Consider the following 26,752-nt stretch of genomic DNA (forward strand, 5'->3'; position numbering starts at 1 on the left):
GAATCAACAGAGTTTATTTCCACTAAGCTTTAGCCTGGACAGCTAATAGCAGTTTTGTTAGCATTAAATAGCATGCTAGCACCTCGTCTTTCGATATCGCTCACATTTATGGCTAACCAATGTGGAGATATTTTTATTGATGAGGCAGGAGATGAAGATGAAGTGCATCAAAAAGTTAATAAACTTGATTGTCGCAGTAAAGATAACAACAAGATTAGCCGGGTGTTGTTGTTTCTTCTGTGAATATTTTTATTAGAGATGTCTGATAATGGCATTTTTGACGATATTCCGATATTGTCCAACTCTTAATTACCGATTCCAATATCAACCGATACGATATATACAGTCGTGGAATTAACACGGGGGGGCGGGGTTAAGGTGGGGGCTAGGGGGTAGCAGGGGGTGTATATTGCAGCGCCCCGGAAGAGTTAGTGCTACAAGGGGTTCTGGGTATTTCTCTGTTGTGTTTCTGTTGTGTTACGGTGCGGATGTTCTCCCGAAATGTGTTTGTCATTCTTGTTTGGTGTGGGTTCACAGTGTGGCGCATATTTGTAACAGTGTTAAAGTTGTTTATACGGCCACCCTCAGTGTGACCCGTATGGCATTCACTTGTGTGTGTGTAAAGCCGTAGATATTATGTGATTGGGCCGGCACGCAAAGGCAGTGCCTTTAAGGCACGCCTCCAATATTGTTGTCTGGGAGAAATTCGGGAGAATGGTTGCCCCGGGAGATTTTCGGCAGGGGCACTGAAATTCGTGAGTCTCCCGGTAAAATCGGGAGGGTTGGTTAGTATGACTGGGAGACGCAACTGCTCTGTACTTCTCCCTACGTCCGTGTACCACTCCGTACAGCGCCGTTTTAAAAAGTCATACATTTTACTTTTTGAAAGCAATACAGATAATTTCCGATATTACATTTTAAAGCATTTATCGGCCGATAATATCGATATTATCGGATATCTGTAATTTTTGTCGAACGACAAATACAAATACTTATCAGTAATGCATACAATACATACATAAAACTCATTTTAAAACGTAATATTTGAAGCGCGATGTGGCGAGAGGGGACTGTTCTACTTCACAGCAATTTGAAACTCGTTCCCTGACAAGGTTTTGATGAAAGATCTGGATATGGTTCCTACGGTATTATGGGACACACTGGGGCAACCCAGTACCTTAATACAAAATTTATTGCAGAGGGCACATTTCATTGTACATTATGAATAAGAAATTAACATACTGTGTTGCATTGCTCTTAATAATGACATACCTGCTTTAACCAGGGTGGCATGGAGTGGACTGCTCCATCAATTGTCCCAGTGGTACGTGGGGTCTCGGCTGCAACATGACGTGTTTGTGTGGAAATAGAGGTGCATGTGATGCTGTGACTGGTCACTGTACCTGTGCGGCAGGCTGGAGAGGCCAGAGATGTGAACTCCATTGCCAGGTCGGAACACCGGAAGTCTTCAAAACTTTCTCTCAAATGACTATAACACACAGAAATAGAAAATAACAAGTCTCCTTTAGGACGGTACCTATGGTCTCAGCTGTAAAGAGCGCTGTGACTGCAGTCATGCCGACGGATGTCATCACTCCACCGGACACTGCCGCTGCCTGCCTGGTTGGACAGGTAAAGGACAATGGATGTCATTGTCAGGACACAAAACCCTTCATTGATGACATTGTTGTGTATGTTTGTTTGTGGGCAGGTATCCATTGTGACAGTGTGTGTGCAGAGGGCCGCTGGGGCCCAAACTGCTCACTTGCCTGCCACTGCAAGAATGGAGCGTCTTGCACTCCAGATGAGGGAACCTGTGAGTGTGCGCCAGGATTCAGAGGCACCACCTGTCAGAGGAGTATGTCATTCCACAAGTTTTGTTCAATATATGACATTTTTAGTGGAGCCCCCAAAATACATTGACTGTGATATCCAGCCTTCAATGAGACAACAAGTGGAATACAGTAGCACTCAAAATTATTCCGCCCTCATTTCATATTGTATTTATTTGCAATGTTTATCACATTTACAGTAGTTTGCCACAAAACATAGCATTCACAAGCATGTTTTGTTGCACATTTTGCTGTGATTATTATGACAGTATGTCAGTATGTGGATAAATGTTCCAATACAACTTTTTCCCTTACGAAGCGATACCAATATGGCAGCTTAGAGTATTGGCCAATACCGATATAATCCGATAGGATATCAGGTTGAATCCTAGGACATATTTTATTCATTTTATAGTGAGGCATGTTAGAAAAGGCATGATCACTAATCTAATCTATTTATTTTTAACCGTCTGGAATGGACTAATGCTGTGCAGCACGGTGGGAGAGGGGTTAGTGCATCTGCCTCACAATACGAAGGTGCTGAGTAGTCTGGGGTTCAATCCCAGGCTCGGGATCTTTCTGTGTGGAGTTTGCATGTTCTCCCCGTGACTGCGTGGGTTCCCTCCGGGTACTCCGGCTTCCTCCCACCTCCAAAGACATGCACCTGGGGATAAGTTGATTGGCAACACTAAATTGGCCCTAGTGTGTGAATGTGAGTGTGAATGTTGTCTGTCTATCTGTGTTGGCCCTGCGATGAGGTGGCGACTTGTCCAGGGTGTACCCCGCCTTCCGCCCGATTGTAGCTGAGATAGGCTCCAGCGCCCCCCGCCACCCCGAAGGAATAAGCGGTAGAAAATGGATGGATGGATGGATGTCTTTAAATTGAATTGGAGTGGTCATTTGTGTTTGGCAACACCAAGTGGTCACAGTAATTCATTGAGTTAAGCTCAGGATGCAGTTAATTGAATGATGCAGACACGTTTGTTACTGGATACTTTCTAATATGCTTCGCCTTGAAGACTTTGTATATGTAAGTAATATGCAACTATAATTATAGGTTTCCTGTTTAACTTGACAGATGTGCTGCAGTCTTTTTCTATTAAGGACACTTATTATGTATGTTTAGCTTGTGTGCTATTGTGTGCTTAGCTGTTGTGTAGCTGCTAGCTCCTAGTAGCCTATATCTTACCATGTTTACCTTTTGTAAATTACTTTACTAAAATACAGGACATGTAGGTGTCAACTGGCTGTATTAGAGAGTTTACATCCAAGCTGATATAGTCAGATTTTTACTGATATTGGACTGATATCAAAATCGTATCGGGACACTCCGAGTTGTGGGTTTTATTGCATTTTGTTGAATGAATTATAGTTTATATAAAATAAATGATAATTTTACTAAAAATACAGGACATTTAGATGTTAACTGGCTGTATCAGATAGTTTACATGCAAGCTGATATACCGTATTTTTCGGACTATAAGTCACAGTTTTTTTCATAGTTTGGCCGGGGGTGCGACTTATACTCAGGAGCGACTTGTGTGAAATTATTAACACATTACCGTAAAATATCAAATATTATTATTTAGCTCATTCACGTAAGAGACTAGACGTATAAGATTTCATGGGATTTAGCGATTAGGAGTGACAGATTGTTTGGTAAACATATAGCATGTTCTATATGTTATAGTTATTTGAATGACTCTTACCATAATATGTTACGTTAACATACCAGGCACGTTCTCAGTTGGTTATTTATGCGTCATATAACGTACACTTATTCAGCCTGTTGTTCACTATTCTTTATTTATTTTAAATTGCCTTTCAAATGTCTATTCTTGGTGTTGGGTTTTATCAAATAAATTTCCCCAAAAAATGCGACTTATATATGTTTTTTTTCCTTCTTTATTATGCATTTTCGGCCGGTGGCGACTTATACTCCGGAGCGACTTATACTCCGCAAATACGGTAGTCAGATTTTTACTGATATTGGACTGATAGCAATATCGTATCGGGACACTCCTAGTTGTGGGTTTCAATGCATTTTGTTGAATTGATTATAGTTTATTTATATCATCACTTAATATACAGACAGCACAGTTGGGCAGTGGTTAGTGCTCGTGCCTCACAGCGAGGAGATCCTGGGTTCGGTTCCCAGGGGTTTGCATGTTCTACCGTGACTGCGGGGGTTCCCTCCGGGTACTTCGGCTTCCTCCCACCTCCAAAGACATGCACCTGGGGATAGGCTGATTGGCAACACTAAATTGGCCCTAGTGTGAGAACGTTGTCCATTCATCTGTGTTGGCCCTGTGATGAGGTGGCGACTTGTCCAAGGTGTACGCCCCCCCGAATGCAGCTGGGATAGGCTCCAGCTCCACGCCCCCTCGCGACCACGAGAGTGACAAGCGGTAGAAAATGGATGAATGTTTGTGTGTGTTCGTGCCTTTGTGTGTCACAATTATGTGACAGTATAGATCTACATATCTCCCTCATGCAGTCAGTCGGATTCGACTAGGACTGTTCGATTTCTTGAATGTGCTTTGGTGCATGTAAATGACCTCCAGGTTGTTCTGTCTCTTGCCATCGTCTGCCATTGAAGGCGATTGATGTCAAAGGCTTTCATGTTCCTCGCAGCCACATCTTTGAAGCAGAGGCGTGTTCTCCCCTTATTCCGGCTCCCTTCAGATGACTGGGAGTATAGCAGTTGGCGTGGTAGTTGGTCGTGGTTCATTCAATAGACGTGACCCAGCCAGCGGAGGTTTTTCCCACTGAGGATGTCAGACATCGTTGGAAGCCCAGTACGGCTCAGAATCTCGTTGTTGGTGACTTTGTCCATCCATCTGATGTTCATGATGTATCTCAGATGTCTCATCATGTATGCGTGGAGCTTTTTGACTTGTCTGCGATAGACAGCCCAGGTTTCGCCACCGTACAGTAGCTTTGATAGCACACCTTGCACTTTACGTGAATTTTGACATGTTTTCTTTTCCATAATCGATCATGGAGTCTGCGGAAAGCATCCCTCGCATTTCCCATCCTTGACTAAATTTAATTCTCCATACGACCAGTTCTGAGACAATGCCTCCCAGATACTTGAAGTCTGTGCAGTGGAGCAAAGGCTCTCAATTTATGGTGATGGTCTGTGCGGTTGGAGGGGGATTGACCAGTTTCGTTGGTTGGTGGAGACTTGGTCTTCTTGATGTTGATCTTTAGACTAAATTGAGTAGCCACCCTGGCAAAAACGTCTGCAAGTTTTTGGATGCCTTCCGGAGTGTGAGCAACCAGAACACTGTCATCTGCAAAAAGGAGCTCCCTCACGAGCTGTCGGGTGGTACGAGTCTTTGCTTTAAAAGCATCATGCCTTGTCTGGATGTAGATGCCATCCTGACAGTCTCTGAAGGCTACTTCTCATTGTGGAGAGATAAATTAAAAATAGGGTTGGATTTGCACACGCCCTTGCTTTATGCCATTTGCTTCTTTAGCACAATCCAGAGGCCTTCTCTTGACACCGTATCAAACGCCTTGGTAAAGTCCACAAAAAACATAGAGGCATGTTCTGCTCAATACACTTTTCCTGAATCTGCTGTAGGCTGAAAATCATGTCGATGGTGCTTCTTTCAACTCTTATTATACAGAGTTGTACTTCTTCCCATGCTTGCAGTATATATGAGTTATTAGGAATCACATTTGAACCGATTTGGTACTGATTTTCTGTACCTGGGAATTAACACACATTTTTTTGCATTTGTGTGTGTTTCTGTTAAAGGGGAACATTATCACCAGACCTATGTAAGCGTCAATATATACCTTGATGTTGCAGAAAAAAAGACCATATATTTTTTTAACCGATTTCCAAACTCTAAATGGGGGATTTTTTTGGCGAATTAAACGCCTTTCTAATATTCGCTCTCGGAGCGATGACGTCACAACGTGACGTCACATCGGGAAGCAATCCGCCATTTTCTCAAACACCGAGTCAAATCAGCTCAGTTATTTTCTGTTTTTTCGACTGTTTTCCGTACCTTGGAGACATCATGCCTCGTCGGTGTGTTGTCGGAGGGTGTAACAACACGAACAGGGACGGATTCAAGTTGCACCGGTGGCCCAAAGATGCGAAAGTGGCAAGAAATTGGACGCTTGTTCCGCACACTTTACCGACGAAAGCTATGCTACGACAGAGATGGCAAGAATGTGTGGATATCCTGCGACACTCAAAGCAGATGCATTTCCAACGATAAAGTCAAAGAAATCTGCCGCCAGACCCCCATTGAATCTGCCGGAGTGTGTGAGCAATTCAGGGACAAAGGACCTCGGTAGCACGGCAAGCAATGGCGGCAGTTTGTTCCCGCAGACGAGCGAGCTAAACCCCCTGGATGTCTTGGCTCACACGTCCCTTAAACTGGACAGATCAGCTTTCAGGAAAAGAGCGCGGATGAGGGTATGTCTACAGAATATATTAATTGATGAAAATTGGGCTGTCTGCACTCTCAAAGTGCATGTTGTTGCCAGATGTATTTCATATGCTGTAAACCTAGTTCATAGTTGTTAGTTTCCTTTAATGCCAAACAAACACATACCAATCGTTGGTTAGAAGGCGATCGCCGAATTCGTCCTCGCTTTCTCCCGTGTCGCTGGCTGTTGTGTCGTTTTTGTCGGTTTCGCTTGCATACGGTTCAAACCGATATGGCTCAATAGCTTCAGTTTCTTCTTCAATTTAGTTTTCGCTACCTGCCTCCACACTACAACCATCCGTTTCAATACATTCGTAATCTGTTGAATCGCTTAAACCGCTGAAATCCGAGTCTGAATCCGAGCTAATGTCGCTATAGCTTGCTGTTCTTTCCGCCATGTTTGTTTGTGTTGGCTTCACTATGTGACGTCACAGGAAAATGACCGGGGGTTTATAACGATGGTTAAAATCAGGCACTTAGAAGCTTTTTTTAGGGATATTGCGTGATGGGTAAAATTTTGAAAAAAACTTCGAAAAATATAATAAGCCACTGGGAACTGATTTTTAATGGTTTTAACCATTCTGAAATTGTGATAATGTTCCCCTTCAATACATTTTAATTGTTGGTTAATCAAATCTGTTTTTTTAAATTTCGCATTTAAAACTGAGCTGATAACTATGCTGTCCAGTTGTTATATCTTATTTTCTTACTCTCTTGGGTCTCATTTGCAAGTATTATATAGATTTTACATGCAGTTGTAAATTCAAGACATTAGATGGCAGTAGTGTATAGGCTATAGTGTGTTGCTGTAGTCAGAAAGTAGTCTTTGCCATGAAGTTGAATAGTCAGTCTTGTCGTTTGTTGTGTCCTACAAAGTGTTCATAACTTAAGTATTGGACTTATCACACCAGCTGTTTGATTGTAACATGACTCCTGATTGTAGTTTTCATCACCAAATTTGAGGTGTTAAATTTAGTGGTGTCCCGATCTGATATTGGACTTTACTTTTGTTGACATGAAAAAGTGTAACATTACCGAGAGGCAGTCCACTTTGAGTGCTTGTTTTCCAGCCAAGTGTTTGAGCTGATGCCGAGTCTGCAACCGCACGTGACGCCACATGCAACAAAGATATCAAAATACGGTAGCGTTTAATTTTATGTCAATCAGTACCCGAGCGGAATTCAGTCGGTACCTCTAAAAGTACCACCTTTGGTGCCCGTCCCTAACAGTTATAAATATTGAGTGGATTGTTTTTGCTGTACTATTACATGAGTTACATTATCCAATCTTTGTCTTTGCAGTCTGCTCCCCGGGTTACTTTGGTCACCGTTGTAGTCAGACATGTCCGCAGTGCGTCCACAGCAATGGACCGTGTCACCATGTAAGCAGCCAGTGTGACTGTCTCCCCGGCTTCAAGGGAGCACTTTGCAATGAGGGTGAGCTGAGACCTACTTTTTATACCAAACCTGCACCAAAAAGTGAAAGCCATTAATCTAAACCAGGGGTCGGCAACCCAAAACGTTGAAAGAGCCATATTGGACCAAAAATACAAAAAATAATATGTCTGGAGCCGCAAAAAATTAAAAGCCGTAAGTATGTCTTATAATGAAGGCAACACATGACATAAGTGTCTATATTAGCTATATTAGCCTACTATCAAAATGTCTATATGTCGCAGGCTGAAGCAAATCTTCATTGACAGAAATGATGAAATGTAATATTTATTCTACACATTTTTACAACATTAGAAACCATTAGTAAATCAGAGGTTACTCAGAGGGTGAGATAATTCCTGGAAATTACTGGCTTTTAATGGCCAAAGGTATAGATGTTTGCTCCAAGTTAAAGGAAATGGCAGGCTGTCTTTTTTTAATAGATTTATTATAATCTTTGGCGAGTTAGGTCATGTTTGCTGTGGTCTGGAACAACATGGCACACAAACAACTATCAGAAATGCAGCCAATATTACATACAGATAATGTGTCATGAGACATGCAAATATAAATTATATACAAAGAGGATAAAAGTAAAGGATATTAAATGAGCTCAAATACACCTACAAATGAGGCACGATGATGCAATATGTACATACACCTAGCCTAAATAGCATGTTAGCATTGATTAGCTTGCAGTCATGCTCTGACCAAATATGTCTGATTAGCACTCCAACCAGTCAATAACACCAACAAAGCGCACCTTTGTGCATTCACGCACAGCATAAAACGTTTGGTGGAAAAAATGAGACAAAAAGTGGAAAATTTTACATGTAAACAAACTGTTGCATTTGTTTGTATTTTTCCCACATCTAAAGAGCTGCAAGTTGCTGACCCCTGATCTAAACAAAACTCTTCAAATCTATACATACTTTTTATCCCTGTGTAGCGGCAGCACTTCTGTCATTAAGAAACACCGCTGACAATTGCATGATGTGACTTATGTGCAGTGTGTCCCAGTGGTTACTATGGTAAGAAGTGCACCTTGAGCTGCAGGTGCACCAACAATGGCACCTGTAACCCCATCGATGGATCCTGCCAGTGTTTTCCAGGATGGATCGCCAGTGACTGTTCACAGCGTCAGTTCACTTACTTCAATTAAGCACTGTTAAATAGGTTTGTCTGTTGCACTACATTTGATAATGCTTGATTTTTTTTTTTTTATTACTGTTTTGCAGCATGTCCGCCTAGACAGTGGGGGCCAGACTGCATCCACACGTGTAACTGCCACAATGGAGCTCGTTGCAGTGCTTACGATGGAGAATGCAAGTGCACCCCGGGATGGACCGGCCTTTATTGCACACAACGTCAGTCGCATACCAACTATTTTTTGCACCTAACAATCCCAACAAATGACTTCACTTAGCCAAAACTCAATTGTGATCGTAACCCTTCAATCAAGTCTTACTACCCAAATACAGTGGTACCTCTGGTTATGAGTTTAATTGTTTCTGTGACAGCGTCGCCCATAGAAAATTAATCAAAATCCATTTAATTGGTGCTTGCCCCCATACAGCAAAAAATATTGTACAAAAAAACAATACAATAGAATGTTTCACAAACAACTGCAGTAGTTTTATCAAGAAACGTAATAATAATGTACAGTGTTTACCTTGGAGAGTGGACTTATATGGTAGCTTCTGCCAATGTTGATTCTCCGTCAAACACACCATCAGCAGCTTCTCCATATTTTCATGGATGATTATTTCTACATCCTAGGCTAGCGTTATCGACACATTCTGCTTTAATTATGGCGCAGACTAACGGTGCAACGCTTCAACTGCTTCACCAAGTTAGCTAGCTAAACACTCATGTTTTGATGATATATTTCTTTAATTCAACGAGTATCATCCGCTTCTTCTTCTTCTTCTTTGCACTGTACTTCACACTCACTTTCTTCTTCCCATGCTTGGAAAAACAAAGTTACACTATATTGCCAAAAGTATTTGGCCACCTGCCTTGACTCACATATGAACTTGAAGTGCCATCCCATTCCTATCTTGGAGCATTCAACGTTCCTTTCACTGGAACTAAGGGGCCAAGCCCGTCTTCTGAAAAACAACCCCACACCATAATTCCTCCTCCACCAAATTTCACTCTCGGCCCAATGCAGTCCGAAATGTACCGTTCTCCTGGCAACCTCCAAACCCAGACTCGTCCATCAGATTGCCAGATGGAAAAGCGGGATTCATCACTCCAGAGAACGCGTGGCCATGGAAACCCATTCCATGAAGCGCTCTGCGTACTGTACGTGGGCTAATTGGAAGGTCACATGAAGTTTGGAGCTCTGTAGCAACTGACTGTGCAGAAAGTCGGCGACCTCTTTGCACTATGCGCTTCAGCATCCGCTGACCCCTCTCTGTCAGTTTACATGGCCTACCACTTGGTGGCTGAGTTGCTGTTGTTCCCAAGCTCTTCCATTTTCTTATAATAAAGCCGACAGTTGACTTTGGAATATTTAGGAGGGAGGAAATTTCACGACTGGATTTGTTGCACAGGTGGCATCCTATGACAGTTCCATGCTGAAAATCACTGAGCTCCTGAGAGCGGCCCATTCTTTCACAAATGTTTGTAGAAACAGTCGCCGTGCTTGATTTTATACACCTGTGGCCGGGCCAAGTGATTAGGACACTTGATTCTGATCATTTGGATGGGTGGCCAAATACACTATATTGCCAAAAGTATGTCCATCTCTAGCTATAAGCTAATGTGAGCAAGTAAGACGATGTTTTGGACGCTCATTACGGGGCTCACTGTGACATTCACTACACCAACTAGCAGCGGGGAGGCTCATAACCCCTCATTTTTAATCGTATCAATTAGCCGAGAGACAACTCATATCCAGAAAAACTTGCCAGATGGAGCAGTCGTATCCTGAGGTACCACTCTAGTCATTTGATGGTCTCTGAGAAAGCATTCTGTAAATGTTTTGTCTCCTATAAAATGTGATGGCTCCCTTTTTCAGGTTGTCCTTTGGGGTTTTATGGCAAAGATTGTTCACAGACATGCCAATGCAGGAATGGAGCAGACTGCGACCACAACTCTGGACAATGCACCTGTCGCACTGGCTTTATGGGACAGCATTGCGAACAAAGTATGTAATAATAGTTGTTTAATCCTAAATATCATGTACAGCGGGCAGCACGGTGGAACAGGGGTTAGTGCATGTGCCTCACAATACGAAGGTCCTGAGTAGTCCTGGGTTCGATCCCGGGCTCGGGATCTTTCATGTTCTTGCATGTTCTCCCCGTGACTGTGTGGGTTCCCTCCGGATACTCCAGCATCCTCCCACCGCCAAAGACATGCACCTGGGGATAGGTTGATTGGCAACACTAAATTGGCCCAAGTGTGTGAATGTTGTCTGTCTATCTGTGTTGGCCCTGCGATGAGGTGGCAACTTGTCCAGGGTGTACCCCGCCTTCCGCCCGAATGCAGCTGAGATAGGCTCCAGCACCCTCGCGACCCCAAAAAGGGACAAACGGTAGAAAATGGATAGATGGATGGATCATATACAGCTCTTTTCCTTTTCTGTGCATTCTAAATAGTAAAAAACTGCCAGCACGAGGCAGCTAACCATGCAGGTAATAGGGATTCATATATTCCGCCTGATAAAGCCCTCTAAAAAGCATCCAAAAACCGCCAACAATGTTTATATACATGCTCTAAGTACATATATAATGTAGTAACAGACACAGGTGTGATAAAATGTAATATTTACAGTATTTTTGTCATTTTAAGCACTACTTTAACTTCTAAGGTGGCCACATTGATTTCACAGTATGCATAGCAACAAACACTACTTCCGTCAACAATACCATTGAGAGCATTTTCTGTGTTTGCCACTATTCCTTGGAGTGGTATCATATAGCACTATTGCAAAAAGAGTCATCGACAAAACTTATTTACTTACAATGTCGCCAGTGGCCGGAGGAGTAGTGGGAATAAGGTGCTGTGAGCAAGGCGCTGTGTCACTACGCCAGAAAAGTCGTTTGTCTGTGTTAGCTTCTACAATAACAATGTTGCGACAACTTGGTTAATATGCAGGCTACAGCATGTAAGTGGAGCATTGCTGCCGATTTCTGGATGTTTTTTTTTATTGAGTTATAGGCAAAATACAAAACCCAAAGCCAGCAAAGTTGGCACGTTGTGTAAATAGTAAATAAAAACAGAACACAATGATTTGCAAATCCTTTTCAACTTATATTCAATTGTATAGACTGCAACGACAAGATATTTAATGTTTGAACTGAGAAACTTAATTTTTTTTTTGCAAATAATCATTAACTTAGAATTTAATGGCAGCAACACATTGCAAAAAAGTTGTCACAGGGGCATTTTTACCACTGTGTTACATGGCCTTTCCTTTTAACAACACTCAGTAAACGTTTGAGAACTGAGGAGACAAATTTTTTAAGCTTTTCAGATGGAATTCTTTCCCATTCTTGCTTGATGTACAGCTTAAGTTGTTCAACAGTCCGGTATCTCCGTTGTGGTGTTTTAGGCTTCATATTGCACCACACATTTTCAATGGGAGACAGGTCTGGACTACAGGCAGGCCAGTCTAGTACCCGCACTATTTTACTATGAAGCCACGATGTTGTAACATGTGGCTTGGCATTGTCTTGCTGAAAAAATATTAATACCTTTCAGCAATAATGGTGCCTTCACAGATGTGTAAGTTACCCATGTCTTGGGCACTAATACACCCCCATACCATCACAGATGCTGGCTTTTGAACTTTGTGCCAGTCAGGATGGTTCTTTTCCTCTTTGCTCCGGAGGACACGACGTCCACAGTTTCGAAAAACAATATGAAATGTGGACTCGTCAGACCACAGAGCACTTTCCCACTTTGCATCAGTCCATCTTAGATGAGCTCGGGCTCAGCGAAGCCAGCGGCGTTTCTGGGTGTTGTTGATAAATGGCTTTCGCTTTGCATAGTAGAGTTTTAACTTGCACTTACAGATGTAGCGACTAACTGTAGTTACTGACAGTGGTTTTCTGAAGTGTTCCTGAGCCCCATCTGGTGATATCCTTTACACAATGATGTCACTTTTTGATGCAGTACCGCCTGAAAGATCGAAGGTCCGTAATATCATCGCTTACGTGCAGTGATTTCTCCAGATTCTCTGAACCTTTTGATATTACAGACCGTAGATGGTGAAATCCCTAAATTCCCTGCAATAGTTCATTGAGAAATGTTGTTTTTAAACTGTTCAACAATTTGCTCTCGCATTTGTTCACAAAGTGGTGACCCTCACCCCATCCTTGTTTGTGAATGACTGAGCATTTGATGGAAACTGTTTTTATACCCAATCATGGCACCCACCAGTTAGCCTGTGGAATGTTCCAAATAAGTGTTTGATGAGCATTCCTCAACTTTCCCGGTCTTTTTTGCCACTTGTGCCAGCTTTTTTGAAACATGTTGCAGGCATCAAATTCCAAATGTGCTAATATTTGCAAAAATTAACAGAGTTTTCCAGTTCGAACGTTAAGTATCTTGTCTTTGCAGTCTATTCAATTGAATATAGGTTGAAAAAGATTTGCAAATCATTGTATTTTGTTTTTATTTACGATGTACGCAAGGTGCCAAGTTCATTGGTTTTGGGGTTTGTAGATCAATCCCCATTATATATATTATTAGCTGTCTCTGCTCGCAGTTTTTCACGATTTAGAATCCACAGAATACAAGAGTGTGTGTTCTTGTCTCACATAAGCATTATGGATGATGGGCAACGAGAGATGACGATGACATTGTGTGTGCACTCCAATTTGATATCAATGCTTGATGCGATCAATGCTATTTATTTACCTTTGAGCGTGACTTGTTTTGTTACCACAGAGTGTCCTTCTGGTTCATATGGCTATGGCTGCCGTCAGGTGTGTAACTGTCTCAATAACGCCACCTGTGATCACATCACTGGCACATGCTACTGCCAACCAGGCTGGAAGGGGGTCCGTTGTGACCAAGGTAAGTCAAGCTAGTTATTAACTGTATTTAATGTATAACTTTGTGTGTCCTCGACCTTCCATCTGCAGCCGCCGTCGTCATTGGCAGCCTCAACACTTTGACGAGTGCCGCCATGCAGGTGGACACCTACCAGATCGGCGCCATCGCGGCAATCATCGTGCTGGTACTACTGGTGCTCTTCGTCCTCCTCCTCTTCATCATCTATAGGAAGAAGCAGAAAGGAAAAGAAGCGGCCATGCCAGCAGTAACTTACACGCCTGCTATGAGAGTGACAGCTGACTACACCATCACAGGTCATAATGCTTTCTTGTACAGTGGTGTGTACCTCGCTTTTCCTTAGTGGTCCCTTCCAAAAGAGCAGAGCATGTCCGAATCTTATAGGTTTTTTTTAGCAAAAATCCCATCAATCAGTGACAGAAACCCGAAAATCTGAATATAAGAAACATTTTACAGAGAATATTTATTGTTGTTCATGCAGAAAACAATACCAAATACAAATATATGGCAAATGAAATTAATACATTAACCTTTTAACATCACTTTTAGCTTTTTTGAAGACTTTTGAGCAGAGAAGAGGAAAAGCGCCACACTGACACGACCTTTGCGCTTTCCTATACAAGTTCTTTCTTCAATTCTAAGTAGAGATGTCCGATAAATGCTTTAAAATGTAATATCGGAAATTATCGATATCGGGAGAAGTACAGAGCGCCAATAAACCTTAAAGGCACTGCCTTTGCGTGACGGCCCAATCACATAATATCTACGGCTTTTCACACACAAAAGTGAATGCAAGCAAACTTGGTCAACAGCCATACAGGTCACACTGAGGGTGGCCGTATAAACAACTTTAACACTGTTACAAATATGCGCCACACTGTGAACCCACACCAAACAAGAATGACAAACACATTTCGGGAGAACATACACACAGTAACAAAAAATAAACACAACAGAACAAATAGCCAGAACCCCTTGCAGCACTAACCCTTCCGGGACGCTACAATATACACCCCCCCCCACACACACACACACACACACACCTCAACCCCGCCCACCTCAACCTCCTCATGTCCCAAATTCCAAGCTGCTGTTTTGAGGCATGTTAAAAAAAATAATGCACTTTGTGACTTCAATAATAAATATGGCAGTGCCATGTTGGCACTTTTTTCCATAACTGGAGTTGAAGTTGTTCTCTTATTTTGGAAAACCTTGGTTTTGATTGATTGATTGAAACTTGTATTAGTAGATTGCACAGTACAGTATATGTTCCGTACAATTGATCAATAAATGGCAACACCCGAATAAGTTTTTCAACTTGTTTAAGTCGGGGTCCACGTTAATCAATTCATGGTAAAGTTACATTGTTTAATGCATCCAGCGGGGCATCACAAAAAAATTAGGCATAATAATGTGATAATTCCACAACTGTATATATCGGTATCGGTTGATATCGGAATCGGTAATTAAGAGTTGGACAATATCGGATATCGGCAAAAAAGCCATTATCGGACATCTCTAATTCAAAGTGTTTGTTACATCGTTTGTCAAAAGTTTAGCAACTTTCTTTGGCCCAAGGATGGCTTAATTTGCAGTCAAACAGACTAATTTGTTATGTGTGACGTTTGACCCCATGATAACCTTTTTTACTATATCCGAAAATCAGGGCAAACCTGTTTCTGAAAATCTTTGGCGGAAACCAATTCTTACGAAAAATAAGGAGTTTGGAAAACAATTATTATATAACGATTATTTAAATATATAATTAACTAACTAAGTGATTTATTGATTTCATAATTTATTTTTAATTGTTTTATTTATAGACTTATTCATCCCGTAATGGGGAAATTACATTGTTGCAGTGCAGGTTTTTACATACAGTAACATACAGTCAAAAAAATTGTGATAAATACTACATATTGCTTACTAATATGTATAGATAGAAGATAAAATATGACAAAAAAAAATCACAGTAATCACAAAAGTGCGTTGTGAAGTCCTAAGGTTGTCGGTAGAAAGGGACCTGCGGTAGCGCTCCTTCTTACACTGCGAATGTAACAGTCTGATGCTGAAGGAGCTACTCAGGGCCTCCACAGTGTTGTGCATGGGGTGAGAGGGACTGGACTTTTTGGATGTCAACTTGGTCAGCAGTCGTCTGTCAGCCACCTCCACAATACTGTCTAGTGGGCAGCCTAGGACAGAGTCAGCTCTCTTAATTAGTTTATTAAGTCTGTTCCTTTCTCTGACTGTGCTGCCCCTACCCCAGCAAACGACGACATAGAACACCGCAGAAACCACCACAGTGTCGTAAATGGTGCACAGCCATGACACGTACACCCCGAAGGTCCTCAGTCTCCTCAAGAGGTGTAGGCGACTTTGATCCTTCTTGTACAAAGCGTTTAAATTTTGAGTGCAGTCCAAATACCAAATAATATATTGTGATATATGACGTTATCGCAGGTGGCTGCAATATACATTGCTATAGAAATTTTAGTCTCTATAGTATCACCTAGAGATGTCCGATATTATCGGCCGATAAATGCGTTAAAATGTAATATCGGAAATTATCGGTATCAGTTTTTTTATTATCAGTATCGTTGTTGTTTTTTTGTTTTTTTTATTAAATCAACATAAAAAACACAAGATACACTTACAATTAGTGCACCAACCCAAAAAACCTCCCTCCCCCATTTACACTCATTCATACTCATTCACACAAAAGGGTTGTTTCTTTCTGTTATTAATATTCTGGTTCCTACATTATATATCAATACAGTCTGCAAGGGATACAGTCCGTAAGCACACATGATTGTGCGTGCTGCTAGTCCACTAATAATACTAACCTTTAACAGTTAATTTTACTCATTTTCCTTAATTACTAGTTTCAATGTAACTGTTTTTATATTGTTTTACTTTCTTTTTTATTCAAGAAAATGTTTTTAATTTATTTATCTTATTTTATTTTATTATTTTTTTTTAAAAGTACCTTATCTTCACCATACCTGGTTGTCCAAATTAGGCATAATAATGTGTTAATTCCACGGCTGTATATATCGGTTGATATTGGTGTCGGTATTTAAAGAGTTGGACAATATCGGAATATCGGATATCGGCAAAAAGCCATTATTGGACATCCCTAGTATCACCCTGCCATATTCTGAATATACATAAAGACATACATGTTAAGTAACTAGATCGTTTTTTGCTCTTTTAAGAGATTTTCATTGATTGAGCTTCGTAGATAGAGTTGTGTTAGTGTTTGTGCTATCAAGTTTATACATGTTTCAGTACACGCAAACTTTTCCCAGATCAGGCCCATTATCTCAAACGCATTGTGTTTCAACATATGCGTGATGCGTTTGAGAAATATGCACTTGCTGGTCGATGTATTTTGGAACTCGTGCATCGGCAAATCTGATCAGCTATGGCGGTCTATAGTCGTATTCATTCTTTCTACATGTTCACTTTTCAGATGCTCAGGCACCACATGACATTCACCCCAGTAATTACTTCACCAACCCCAGCTACCACACTCTGACACAGTGCATCAGCCTACAACATGTTAATAACTCTCCATATGAAAAAGTAAGTTCTTTTTTATTCTCAACTTTTATGACTGTTTTCATGATAGCAGCCTTCATTTTTGTGCTTTTTTTTTTTAGGCTAAGAACAACATGTTTGCCAACTTAAAGGATGTGAAGGAAAGAAAGCGATATCCTCTTCCTGATGCCACCGGCACCCTGCCTGCTGGATGGAAACATGGGGACAGCGTCAACGAACTGGGTGAGATCATTTCCTATATGAGTCGGCTTTAATTAGAGCTTTATCTCCAAATCAAAGTACGCTGTGATTATTTTCGCAATGATTATTTAAGATACAAATCAATTTGTTGATCTTTTTATAAACTTAAAGCAGAGTTTTAACTTGAGACGTCCCAATAGCGATCATGGGATTGGACCGGGGACAATATTTGCCTTCTTTAACTAATCAGCGATCTTTGCCCCAGCTGTGTCCCAGTGTTTAGCTGCTAAAGCATATACCGTATTTTCCGGACTATAGGGCGCACTGCCGATGAGCAAGTCTAGTCAGGTCTATTTTCATACAAAAGGCGCACTGGATTATAGGGCGCATTAAAAAGGTTATCCATCCATCCATCCATTTTTCCACCGCTTGTCCCTTTTGGGGTGGCTGGGGGTGCTGGAACCTATATCAGCTGCATTCGGGCGGAAGGCGGGGTACACCCTGGACAAGTCGCCACCTCATCGCAGGGCCAACACAGATAGACAGACAACATTCACACTCACATTCACACACTAGGGCCAATTTAGTGTTGCCAATCAACCTATCCCCAGGTGAATGTCTTAGAGGTGGGAGGAAGCCGGAGTACCCGGAGGGAACCCACGCAGTCACGGGAAGAACATGCAAACTCCACACAGAAAGATCCCGAGCCCGGGATTGAACTCACAACCTTCGTAATGTGAGGCACATGCACTAACCCCTGTCCGGAAGTAGGAATACAAGTTGTTGCCAGAAGTCAGATGCGCGTTGCGATGGAAACAGAAATCAATGTGCGGAAGGAATAAATCCCGGAAATTATTAAAATGATCAAAATACGGTAAATATTAAACATATTACATATTGTCATTAACATGGCTGTTACTACATTTACATTATATATAGATTTGCAGTGTGTACATAAAACTCTTCTGGAGGCTTTTGAAGTTGTTTTAGAGGGCTTTGAAGGCTACAACGGTGACTCCCAATTAGATGCATCTTTCAAGCGTTTTTTTTATCATCTTTAAAAATCCTAAAAAAAGACATTTGTGTTCTTGCCTCTCATAATGATTGTGAACAATAGTTATATATATTTTTTTCTAACTTGAAAACACTTCCTTGTGGTCTACATAACATGTAATGGTGGTTCTTTGGTCAAGATGTTGCATAGATTATGTTTTACAGATCATCTTCAAGTCGCTTTCTGACAGTCGCTGTTTTGTGGGCGGTCTTATTTACGTGGCTCACCTTCCGCAGCGTCTTCTCCCCGTCAACTTTGTTGTAGCGGTGTAGCGTGCAAGGACGGGAGTGGAAGAAGTGTCAAAAGATGGAGCTAACTGTTTTAATGACATTCAGACTTTACTTAAATCAATAACGGAGCAGCATCTCCTCATCCGGAAACAACAACAAGGCCGGTAATGTATCCCGTGAAAAACCGTCCGACCTGGACTCTCTAATAACTAAAGTTCCTTGGGTGAATAATATAAACTCACTACACCGGTATGTTTTAGCGCTTTCATGGCGAGTTTACTGACAGATATAAGTAAGAACTTTACACTACTTTACATTAGAAATGGCAACAGTGGAGGATGAATGTCCCATAACAAGAAGATAGAGAAAAAGAAGAAACATATCGACGACGGTGTCGACACAGACTACAAAAACCGGACGCGCGCAACTTTTCAGGACCTATGCAGATCCCAAATAAAGATCATTAGGTACCAGAAGGTAAGAAAAATTGTTTTTGCATAATATTGCGAAACAAAACGCCTTACCTTATACACACACCATAATAATAATCATACGTTGAAGCACAGTACAATCCATCAAGCGGTGCGGCTTGATAGCTTACCAAAGTCGAACTAAAACATTTTGATAGATTTTTGAGCGCTGTGTGTAATGTTCTATATTTTCAATGGAACATATACGATTTTGGTGTTGTTTACTTGAGTCATATTGCAGCCTAAACGTATGTCATATGTGTGACTGCCATCTACTGGTCACACTTATCACTTCACCATGTACCAAATAAAAAAGCTTCAATGTCGGTAAGCACAACCAAAATTATTCTGTACATTAGGCGCATTGGGTTATAAGGCGCACTGTCGAATTTTTATAAAATGAAAGGATTTTAAAGTGCGCCTTACAGTCCGAAAAATACGGTACTCACGTGAAAGATTCCTTCAAAAGGGATGCACACTCAAGAAGACACAATTACATTTCCACATTCCTTGTTACACACGTGCAGGTTTTGCATGAATTCCAGGAGATTGAGTGTCTCGCCAGAACACTGGCTCTAATTTGAGAGCAAGCTGCAATGAACGTGTCGTGTATCCACTTCTAAGATACTAATCCTCACTACCATGGCAGAGAATAAACTCAGTTTTTTCCACATAGCATTATCACTGGAGGACAAGAGGAAAAGGAATGGCTAAGCATGCTACATATATACACCGAGCAGGATGAAACAAGAAGCTAACAATGTAGGGGTGATAGATCCAGATGTCGATACAATCGATACTTAGCATAGTATCAGTATATAAACTATATTAAAGTTATTGGATTGATATTTTCTGCGATGAGGTGGCGACTCGTCCAGGGTGTACCCCGCCTTCCGCCCGAATGCAGCTGAGATAGGCTCCAGCACCCCCCGCGACCCCAAAAGGGACAAGCGGTAGAAAATGGATGGATGGATGGATGGATTGATATTTTTCTTACAGTATTAGATACTGTTCTAAGTATTACAAAATCCTATTTGGGTGTTTTTTGTTGTTGTTTAAAAACTCAGGGAGTAAGTCTCTGGTTAAAGGAAGGCTTTGAGAGCAAAGCCCAAATGATTTAAATGGGAGGAAGCGGAAGAAGATGGATGGATGGATGGAAATGTTATGAATTATAATGAATTAAAACAGTACAATAATTTGACTATGAGCTCTGAGTATGTGCTTTTACTGCCATTTACTGCCTTTTTAGTCTGTATGGCAGGGGCCAGGAACCTTTTTGGCTGAGAGAGCCATGAAAGCCATATATTTTAAAATGCATTTCCGTGAGAGCCATGTAATATTTTTTAACACTGAATACAACTAAATGCGTGCATTTTTAAGTACGACCAACATTTTTACAGTATAATAAATCTCTTATTCTTTTTAATAACATTGTTATTCTCAAGCTAGCCAAAAATAAATAAAATACTTCTTACCATTAAAGTGCATGACAATGTTTTATATTTTGAACGTTATTTTTAACACTGATTACCAGTGGAATTATTCATTACTTATCGTGTTAAGCAATGTCAGCTAAGATTTATCTGAGAGCCAGATGAAGTCATCAAAAGAGCCACATCTGGCTCTAGAGCCATAGGTTCCCTACCCCTGCTGTATGGTATAAAACGAGTGAAGCTTTTTCAGGTTGAGGCGACAAGGAGCACTTGAAACACTGTTGATAAAAAATCATAAAATTCCTTGTTGAGTCATTGTTGAAAAAAATGCCTCGAATTTAGGCATTTTAGGCCTCAACAATCACAAATAAAGCCCACAAAATCCTGGAGTGACTGATACATTTCCTTAATTGGATAATAGTTCACGTGTCACTATAAACAAGTATCAAATAATTATAGTTAAAGTCTTTAAGGTAGTATTAGAAGGTATTAGAAAGTATCCAGTAACAAACGTGTCCGCATCATTCAACTTACTGCGTCATGAACTTAAAGGTGCTGTTTGCAACATTAACAAAGATGCCTAGAGGGCGCCAACTTTCCAATGTATTTTACACAGTTTATCCCGCCCTCTTATGGCTTGTACGTAACTACGTACGTACGTATGTAACACATGCAACAACAACAACAACAACATGACTGCAAATTGTTTGTTGCTGTTTTTGAACTGTTTTTGTATGCGTGCATGCACTCTCTGCACGTACGTGTTGACAAGATCGGATGATTCACCGATATAAACACCTATCATTTTATTCAGGCCGGTAAAAATGTTTATTATCTGTTAAACCACTAATGCTAACATAAACTAGCCGGTGGTGTTCTTGTTGTATTTTGAGGAAGTTGCTAACAGCACCTCTAACTTAATGAAGAATTGTTTTTGCCATCCGGTGTCACCAAAAAAAAACAATTACCACTCCACTTAAACTGAAAGACAGCTTAAGTCCATTCGAGACAGTTGTTAATGGATAGGTTAGTGTTTTTCATACCACAATTGTTCTCTGTTTGACTAATTTCACATGATCAAGCATTTTCTAACACTAAAAAATAATAAAATTATGTATGGATCCTGCTTGTATCAATATCGGCCAACACTCAAGGCTCAAATATCAGTATTGTATCGGAAGTGAAGACGTTGTATCGAGATACCCCTCAATGAAAGTTTTATTTTTTTAGACATTATTTTAAAGCAGTGTAATATGTTATAATGTCTTGCCACCTAAAGCTACAAATAATATCTACTCTAAATACCAAAATAATGAGATAAAGCTTTTGTGGAGTAATGATGCATAGTTGTTCAAACACTATTTTGCAGTAAAATAACCCCAAAAAGAAACTCAGTCATTTCTAAATTATCATTTAAAGCAGTGGTTTTCAAACTTTTTTCACCTATTACTACCTCAGAAAAAACGTGTCTGTCAGAGTACTAATAACGACGAACATTAAAACACAGTAGCAGTAGGCCTAAGTATTCATTAAAAACAAGGCATTAGTTTTAACAAGTAGATTTTATATTTTTGGCCACTGTAACATAACACACAGTTTGAACAGTAACGCTGGGTTTCAGTAAAGGAAAATTAAACACTGTACTTTAATTAAGTGATTCTTTGGTATACCACTAGATGGAGCAGTACTTTACCACAGTTTGCGAATCGCTGTTCTGAAGAACATGAAATATATAGACTACAGTTGTGGTCAAAAGTTTACATACACTTGTAAAGGACATAATATCATGGCTGTCTTCAGTTTCCCATAATTTCTACAACTGTTATTTTTTTTGTGATAGAGTGATTGTAGCACATACTTGTTGGTCACAACAAACATTCATGAAGTTTGGTTCTTTTATGAATTTATTATGGGTCTACTGACCAAATCTGCTGGGTCAAAAGTATACATACAGCAATGTTAATATTTGGTTAAATGTCCCTTGGCAAGTTTCACTGCAATAAGGCGCTTTTGGTAGCCATCCACAAGCTTCTGGCAAGCTTCTGGTTGAATATTTACCACTCCTCTTGACAAAATTGGTGCAGTTCAGCTAAATTTGTTGGTTTTCTGACATGGACTTGTTTCTTCAGCATTGTCCACACGTTTAAGTCAGGACTTTGGGAAGGCCATACTAAAACCTTAATTTTAGCCTGATTTAGCCATTCCTTTACCACTTTTGACGTGTGTTTGGGGTCATTGTCCTGTTGGAACACCCAACTGCACCCAAGACCCAACCTCCGGGCTGATGATTTTAGGTTGTCCTGAAGAATTTGGAGGTAATCCTCCTTTCTCATTGTCCCATTTACTCTCTGTAAAGCACCAGTTCCATTGGCAGCAAAACAGGCCCAGAGCATAATGCTACCACCACCATGCTTGATGGTAGGAATGGTGTTCCTGGAATTAAAGGCCTCACCTTTTCTCCTCCTAACCTATTGCTGGGTATTGTGGCCAAACAGCTCAATTTTTGTTTCATCTGACATCACATGGACAAAGATAAGACCTTCTGGAGGCAGATGAATACTTTTGACCGAGCAGATTTGGTCACATTTTCAGTAGACCCATAATAAATTCATAAAAGAACCAAACTTCATGAATGTTTTTTATGACCAACAAGTATGTGCTCCAATCACTCTATCACAAAAAAATAAGAGTTGTAGAAATTATTGGAAACTCAAGACAGCCATGACATTATGTTCTTTACAAGTGTATGTAAACTTTTGACCATGACTGTATATATAGAAATACAGATTTTTTTAATCCATTTCCTTTTCCTTCTAAACCAGGAGCCTGCGGAAATGACAGGAGGTGTACAGGGAAGTCTTTACGAGGTAAGTTCGCTGCAGGCCATTTTGACCAATCGAACGCTAATCGTTCTCCATTCTGTTGGTCCCTGTGTTGTTATACAGACCTGGTGAAAGGCACACAGTATCATGGCAGCTCCTGCTCCCTGAACAGTACAGAAAACCCTTACGCCACAATCAAGGACCCTCCCCTTCTGACCAGCAAAAACACAGACTGCGGCTACGTGGAAATGAAGTCGCCTGCGAGACGGGACTCACCCTATGCCGAAATCAGCAACAGCAGTGTAACCAGTAATAAGAATGTATATGAAATTGGTAAGGAGCTGTTCATCAGTGTGTAAGTAAATAGAAAAGTAAACATAAACAATAAGGTAATGCGATTATTGTTATAAAGGACAGGATTTAAGCCTGAGCGCTTTTGAGTCGAGAGAGAATATCAACACAAAAAATGGTATTTGACCACATGGAATGATGCACAACCTTTACCAATCTGGCTAAGCAGTCTTTGGATACAGAATTGACTAGTTTTTGAAAAATACAATTACAACATATGTATATAACAGACCTGGGCAAATTAAGGCCCGGGGGCCACATGCGGCCCATTAAGCTTTTCAGTCAGGCCCGCCGGACATTTCCAAATAATTGTTTTCAATATTTAAAGGGGAACATTATCACAATTTTAGAATGGTTAAAACCATTAAAAATCAGTTCCCAGTGGCTTATCATATTTTTCGAAGTTTTTTTCAAAATTTTACCCATCACGCAATATCCCTAAGAAAAGCTTCAAAGTGCCTGATTTTAACCATCGTTATAAACACCCGTCCCTTTTCCTGTGACGTCACATAGTGAAGCCAACACAAACAAACATGGCGCATAGAACAGCAAGCTATAGCGACATTAGCTCGGATTCAGACTCGGATTGCAGCGGCTTAAGCGATTCAACAGATTACGAATGTATTGAAACGGATGGTTGTAGTGTGGAGGCAGGTAGCGAAAACGAAATTGAAGAAGAAACTGAAGCTATTGAGCCATATCGGTTTGAACCGTATGCAAGCAAAACCGACGAAAACGACACGACAGCCAGCGACACGGGAGAAAGCGAGGACGAATTTGGCGATCGCCTTCTAACCAATGATTGGTATGTGTTTGTTTGGTATTAAAGGAAACTAACAACTATGAACTAGGTTTACAGCATATGAAATACATTTGGCAACAACATGCACTTTGAGAGTGCAGACAGCCCAATTTTCATCAATTAATATATTCTGTAGACATACCCTCATCCTGAAAGCTGATCTGTCCAGTTTTGGAGTTGATGTCAGCAGGCCAGGGAAGCTAGGGTCGATATTCTTCTCTTGATCATCTTCGGTGGCATAACGGACGGTGTGAGCCAAGACGTCCAGGGGGTTTAGCTCGCTCGTCTGCGGGAACAAACTGCCGCCATTGCTTGCCGTGCTACCGAGGTCCTTTGTCCCTGAATTGCTCACACACTCCGGCAGATTCAATGGGGGTCTGGCGGCAGATTTCTTTGACTTTATCGTTGGAAATGCATCTGCTTTGAGTGTCGCAGGATATCCACACATTCTTGCCATCTCTGTCGTAGCATAGCTTTCGTCGGTAAAGTGTGCGGAATAAACGTCCAATTTCTTGCCACTTTCGCATCTTTGGGCCACTGGTGCAACTTGAATCCGTCCCTGTTCGTGTTGTTACACCCTCCGACAACACACCGACGAGGCATGATGTCTCCAAGGTACGGAAAACAGTCGAAAAAACGGAAAATAACAGAGCTGATTTGACTCGGTGTTTGAGAAAATGGCGGATTGCTTCCCGATGTTACGTCACGTTGTGACGTCATCGCTCCGAGAGCGAATATTAGAAAGGCGTTTAATTCGCCAAAATTCACCCATTTAGAGTTCGGAAATCCATTAAAAAAATATATGGTCTTTTTTCTGCAACATCAAGGTATATATTGACGCTTACATAGGTCTGGTGATAATGTTCCCCTTTAAGATGGAAAGTGTAGCTGCCATTATGATGTGCAGTGATGTTTTCTAAGGACCGTAAGTCTTGAACTATACTAAGTCTTTCAATGCTTGGAATCTGCGCTTTTGCATAATATCACCAATCAACAATCACCAAAATGATTCCCGAGCGTGGCCACCGCTGCTACTCACTGCTCCCCTCACCTCCCAGGGGGTGGAACAAGGGTATGGGTCAAATGCAGAGGGTAATTTCACCACACCTAGTGTGTGTGTCTATCAATGCTACTTTAACTTTAACTTTAATATACTAGTTACTGTGTTAATCTACTTAGTTACTATGTTACTCTAATTAGTTACTATGATAATGTAAGTCACAGGAGCTCAGACTAGGCACCAAGCAGTGTGGGCAGGGAGCGTTTCCACAGTGTTTCCAGAGGCTGTAATGCGGGTGTCAGGGACAGACGCGGAAGGAGATTTTTACAACAAAGTTCTAAATCTTAGTGATATATCAGATCGTAGGTGGGGGGTTTTTTTATCCTTTGCGGTCATATTTCGTTGTATTTTTGTTGCATTTCGCTTGATTGTAAAATATGTCAATCGGGAGGGTGTGTAACGTTCATATGTTGTCATTATTCAGTGTTTTGTCCTTCATAGTTAATATTGTAAATCCCACATTCTTTATTTTCATGTACATTCTGGTTGTCTCATTCAGTAAAAACATATTAAATTCCATTCCGTTTTTTACGGGGGTCTGTCAAAGTTTTTAGCATTCAATCAGACATTATTGTGAGGTTTTGTATTAGTGTCCCTAAAAATAGATATACCGACCCCCAGACACATTTCTTTCTCTAAATGTGGCCCCCGAGTCTAAATAATTGCCCAGGCCCGGTATATAATGTATCAAAAAATCTATTTACCGTATTTTTCGGACTATAAGTCGCAGTTTTTTTCATAGTTTGGCCGGGCTCCAGTGCGACTTATATGTTTTTTTCCTTCTTTATTGTGCATTTTCGGCAGGTGCGACTTATACTCCGAAAAAACACGGTACTGTGGAAATTGCATGTGAATGCTGGAAAGCCAAACTGAAACTATATAAAACATATACTGTATGGCTTTGAGGTATATACCTGCAAGAAAGGCAAAAAAAGCTGTCACGTTCACGTTAGCATGCTAATAGTTTGTGACTCTGATGTGTATTACCAGCAAAATATGCTAAAGATCTAGCACACTAATTGTTAGCATGTGTGCAGTAACAAAAT

The 26,752-nt window shown here is 40.8% G+C and overlaps 1 protein-coding gene and 1 long non-coding RNA gene across 2 annotated transcripts in view; one reads left to right on the top strand and one right to left on the bottom strand.

Moving 5' to 3' along the window:
• The window catches only part of megf10 (multiple EGF-like-domains 10), a 122,677-nt gene that overhangs the window by 86,741 nt on the left and 9,184 nt on the right, over positions 1-26,752 (top strand). The window contains exons 12-24 of the mRNA XM_061980720.2: positions 1,286-1,449; positions 1,530-1,632; positions 1,712-1,858; positions 7,585-7,719; positions 8,727-8,855; positions 8,955-9,083; positions 10,742-10,870; positions 13,618-13,746; positions 13,815-14,039; positions 17,216-17,328; positions 17,406-17,526; positions 23,494-23,538; positions 23,617-23,826. Of these exons, the coding sequence (XP_061836704.2) occupies positions 1,286-1,449; positions 1,530-1,632; positions 1,712-1,858; positions 7,585-7,719; positions 8,727-8,855; positions 8,955-9,083; positions 10,742-10,870; positions 13,618-13,746; positions 13,815-14,039; positions 17,216-17,328; positions 17,406-17,526; positions 23,494-23,538; positions 23,617-23,826 (1,779 nt within the window). The remainder of the gene's footprint in view (positions 1-1,285; positions 1,450-1,529; positions 1,633-1,711; positions 1,859-7,584; positions 7,720-8,726; positions 8,856-8,954; positions 9,084-10,741; positions 10,871-13,617; positions 13,747-13,814; positions 14,040-17,215; positions 17,329-17,405; positions 17,527-23,493; positions 23,539-23,616; positions 23,827-26,752) is intronic.
• On the bottom strand, positions 1,280-13,907 carry LOC133619597 (uncharacterized). The gene is made up of 3 exons (XR_009817443.1): positions 13,877-13,907; positions 1,404-1,489; positions 1,280-1,340 (listed from the first exon to the last, which is right to left on the bottom strand). It is a non-coding gene; the product is annotated as an uncharacterized lncRNA (long non-coding RNA).

Source organism: Nerophis lumbriciformis, linkage group LG20 (assembly GCF_033978685.3).
Source record: "Nerophis lumbriciformis linkage group LG20, RoL_Nlum_v2.1, whole genome shotgun sequence".
NCBI classification, from domain to species: Eukaryota; Metazoa; Chordata; class Actinopteri; order Syngnathiformes; family Syngnathidae; genus Nerophis; species Nerophis lumbriciformis.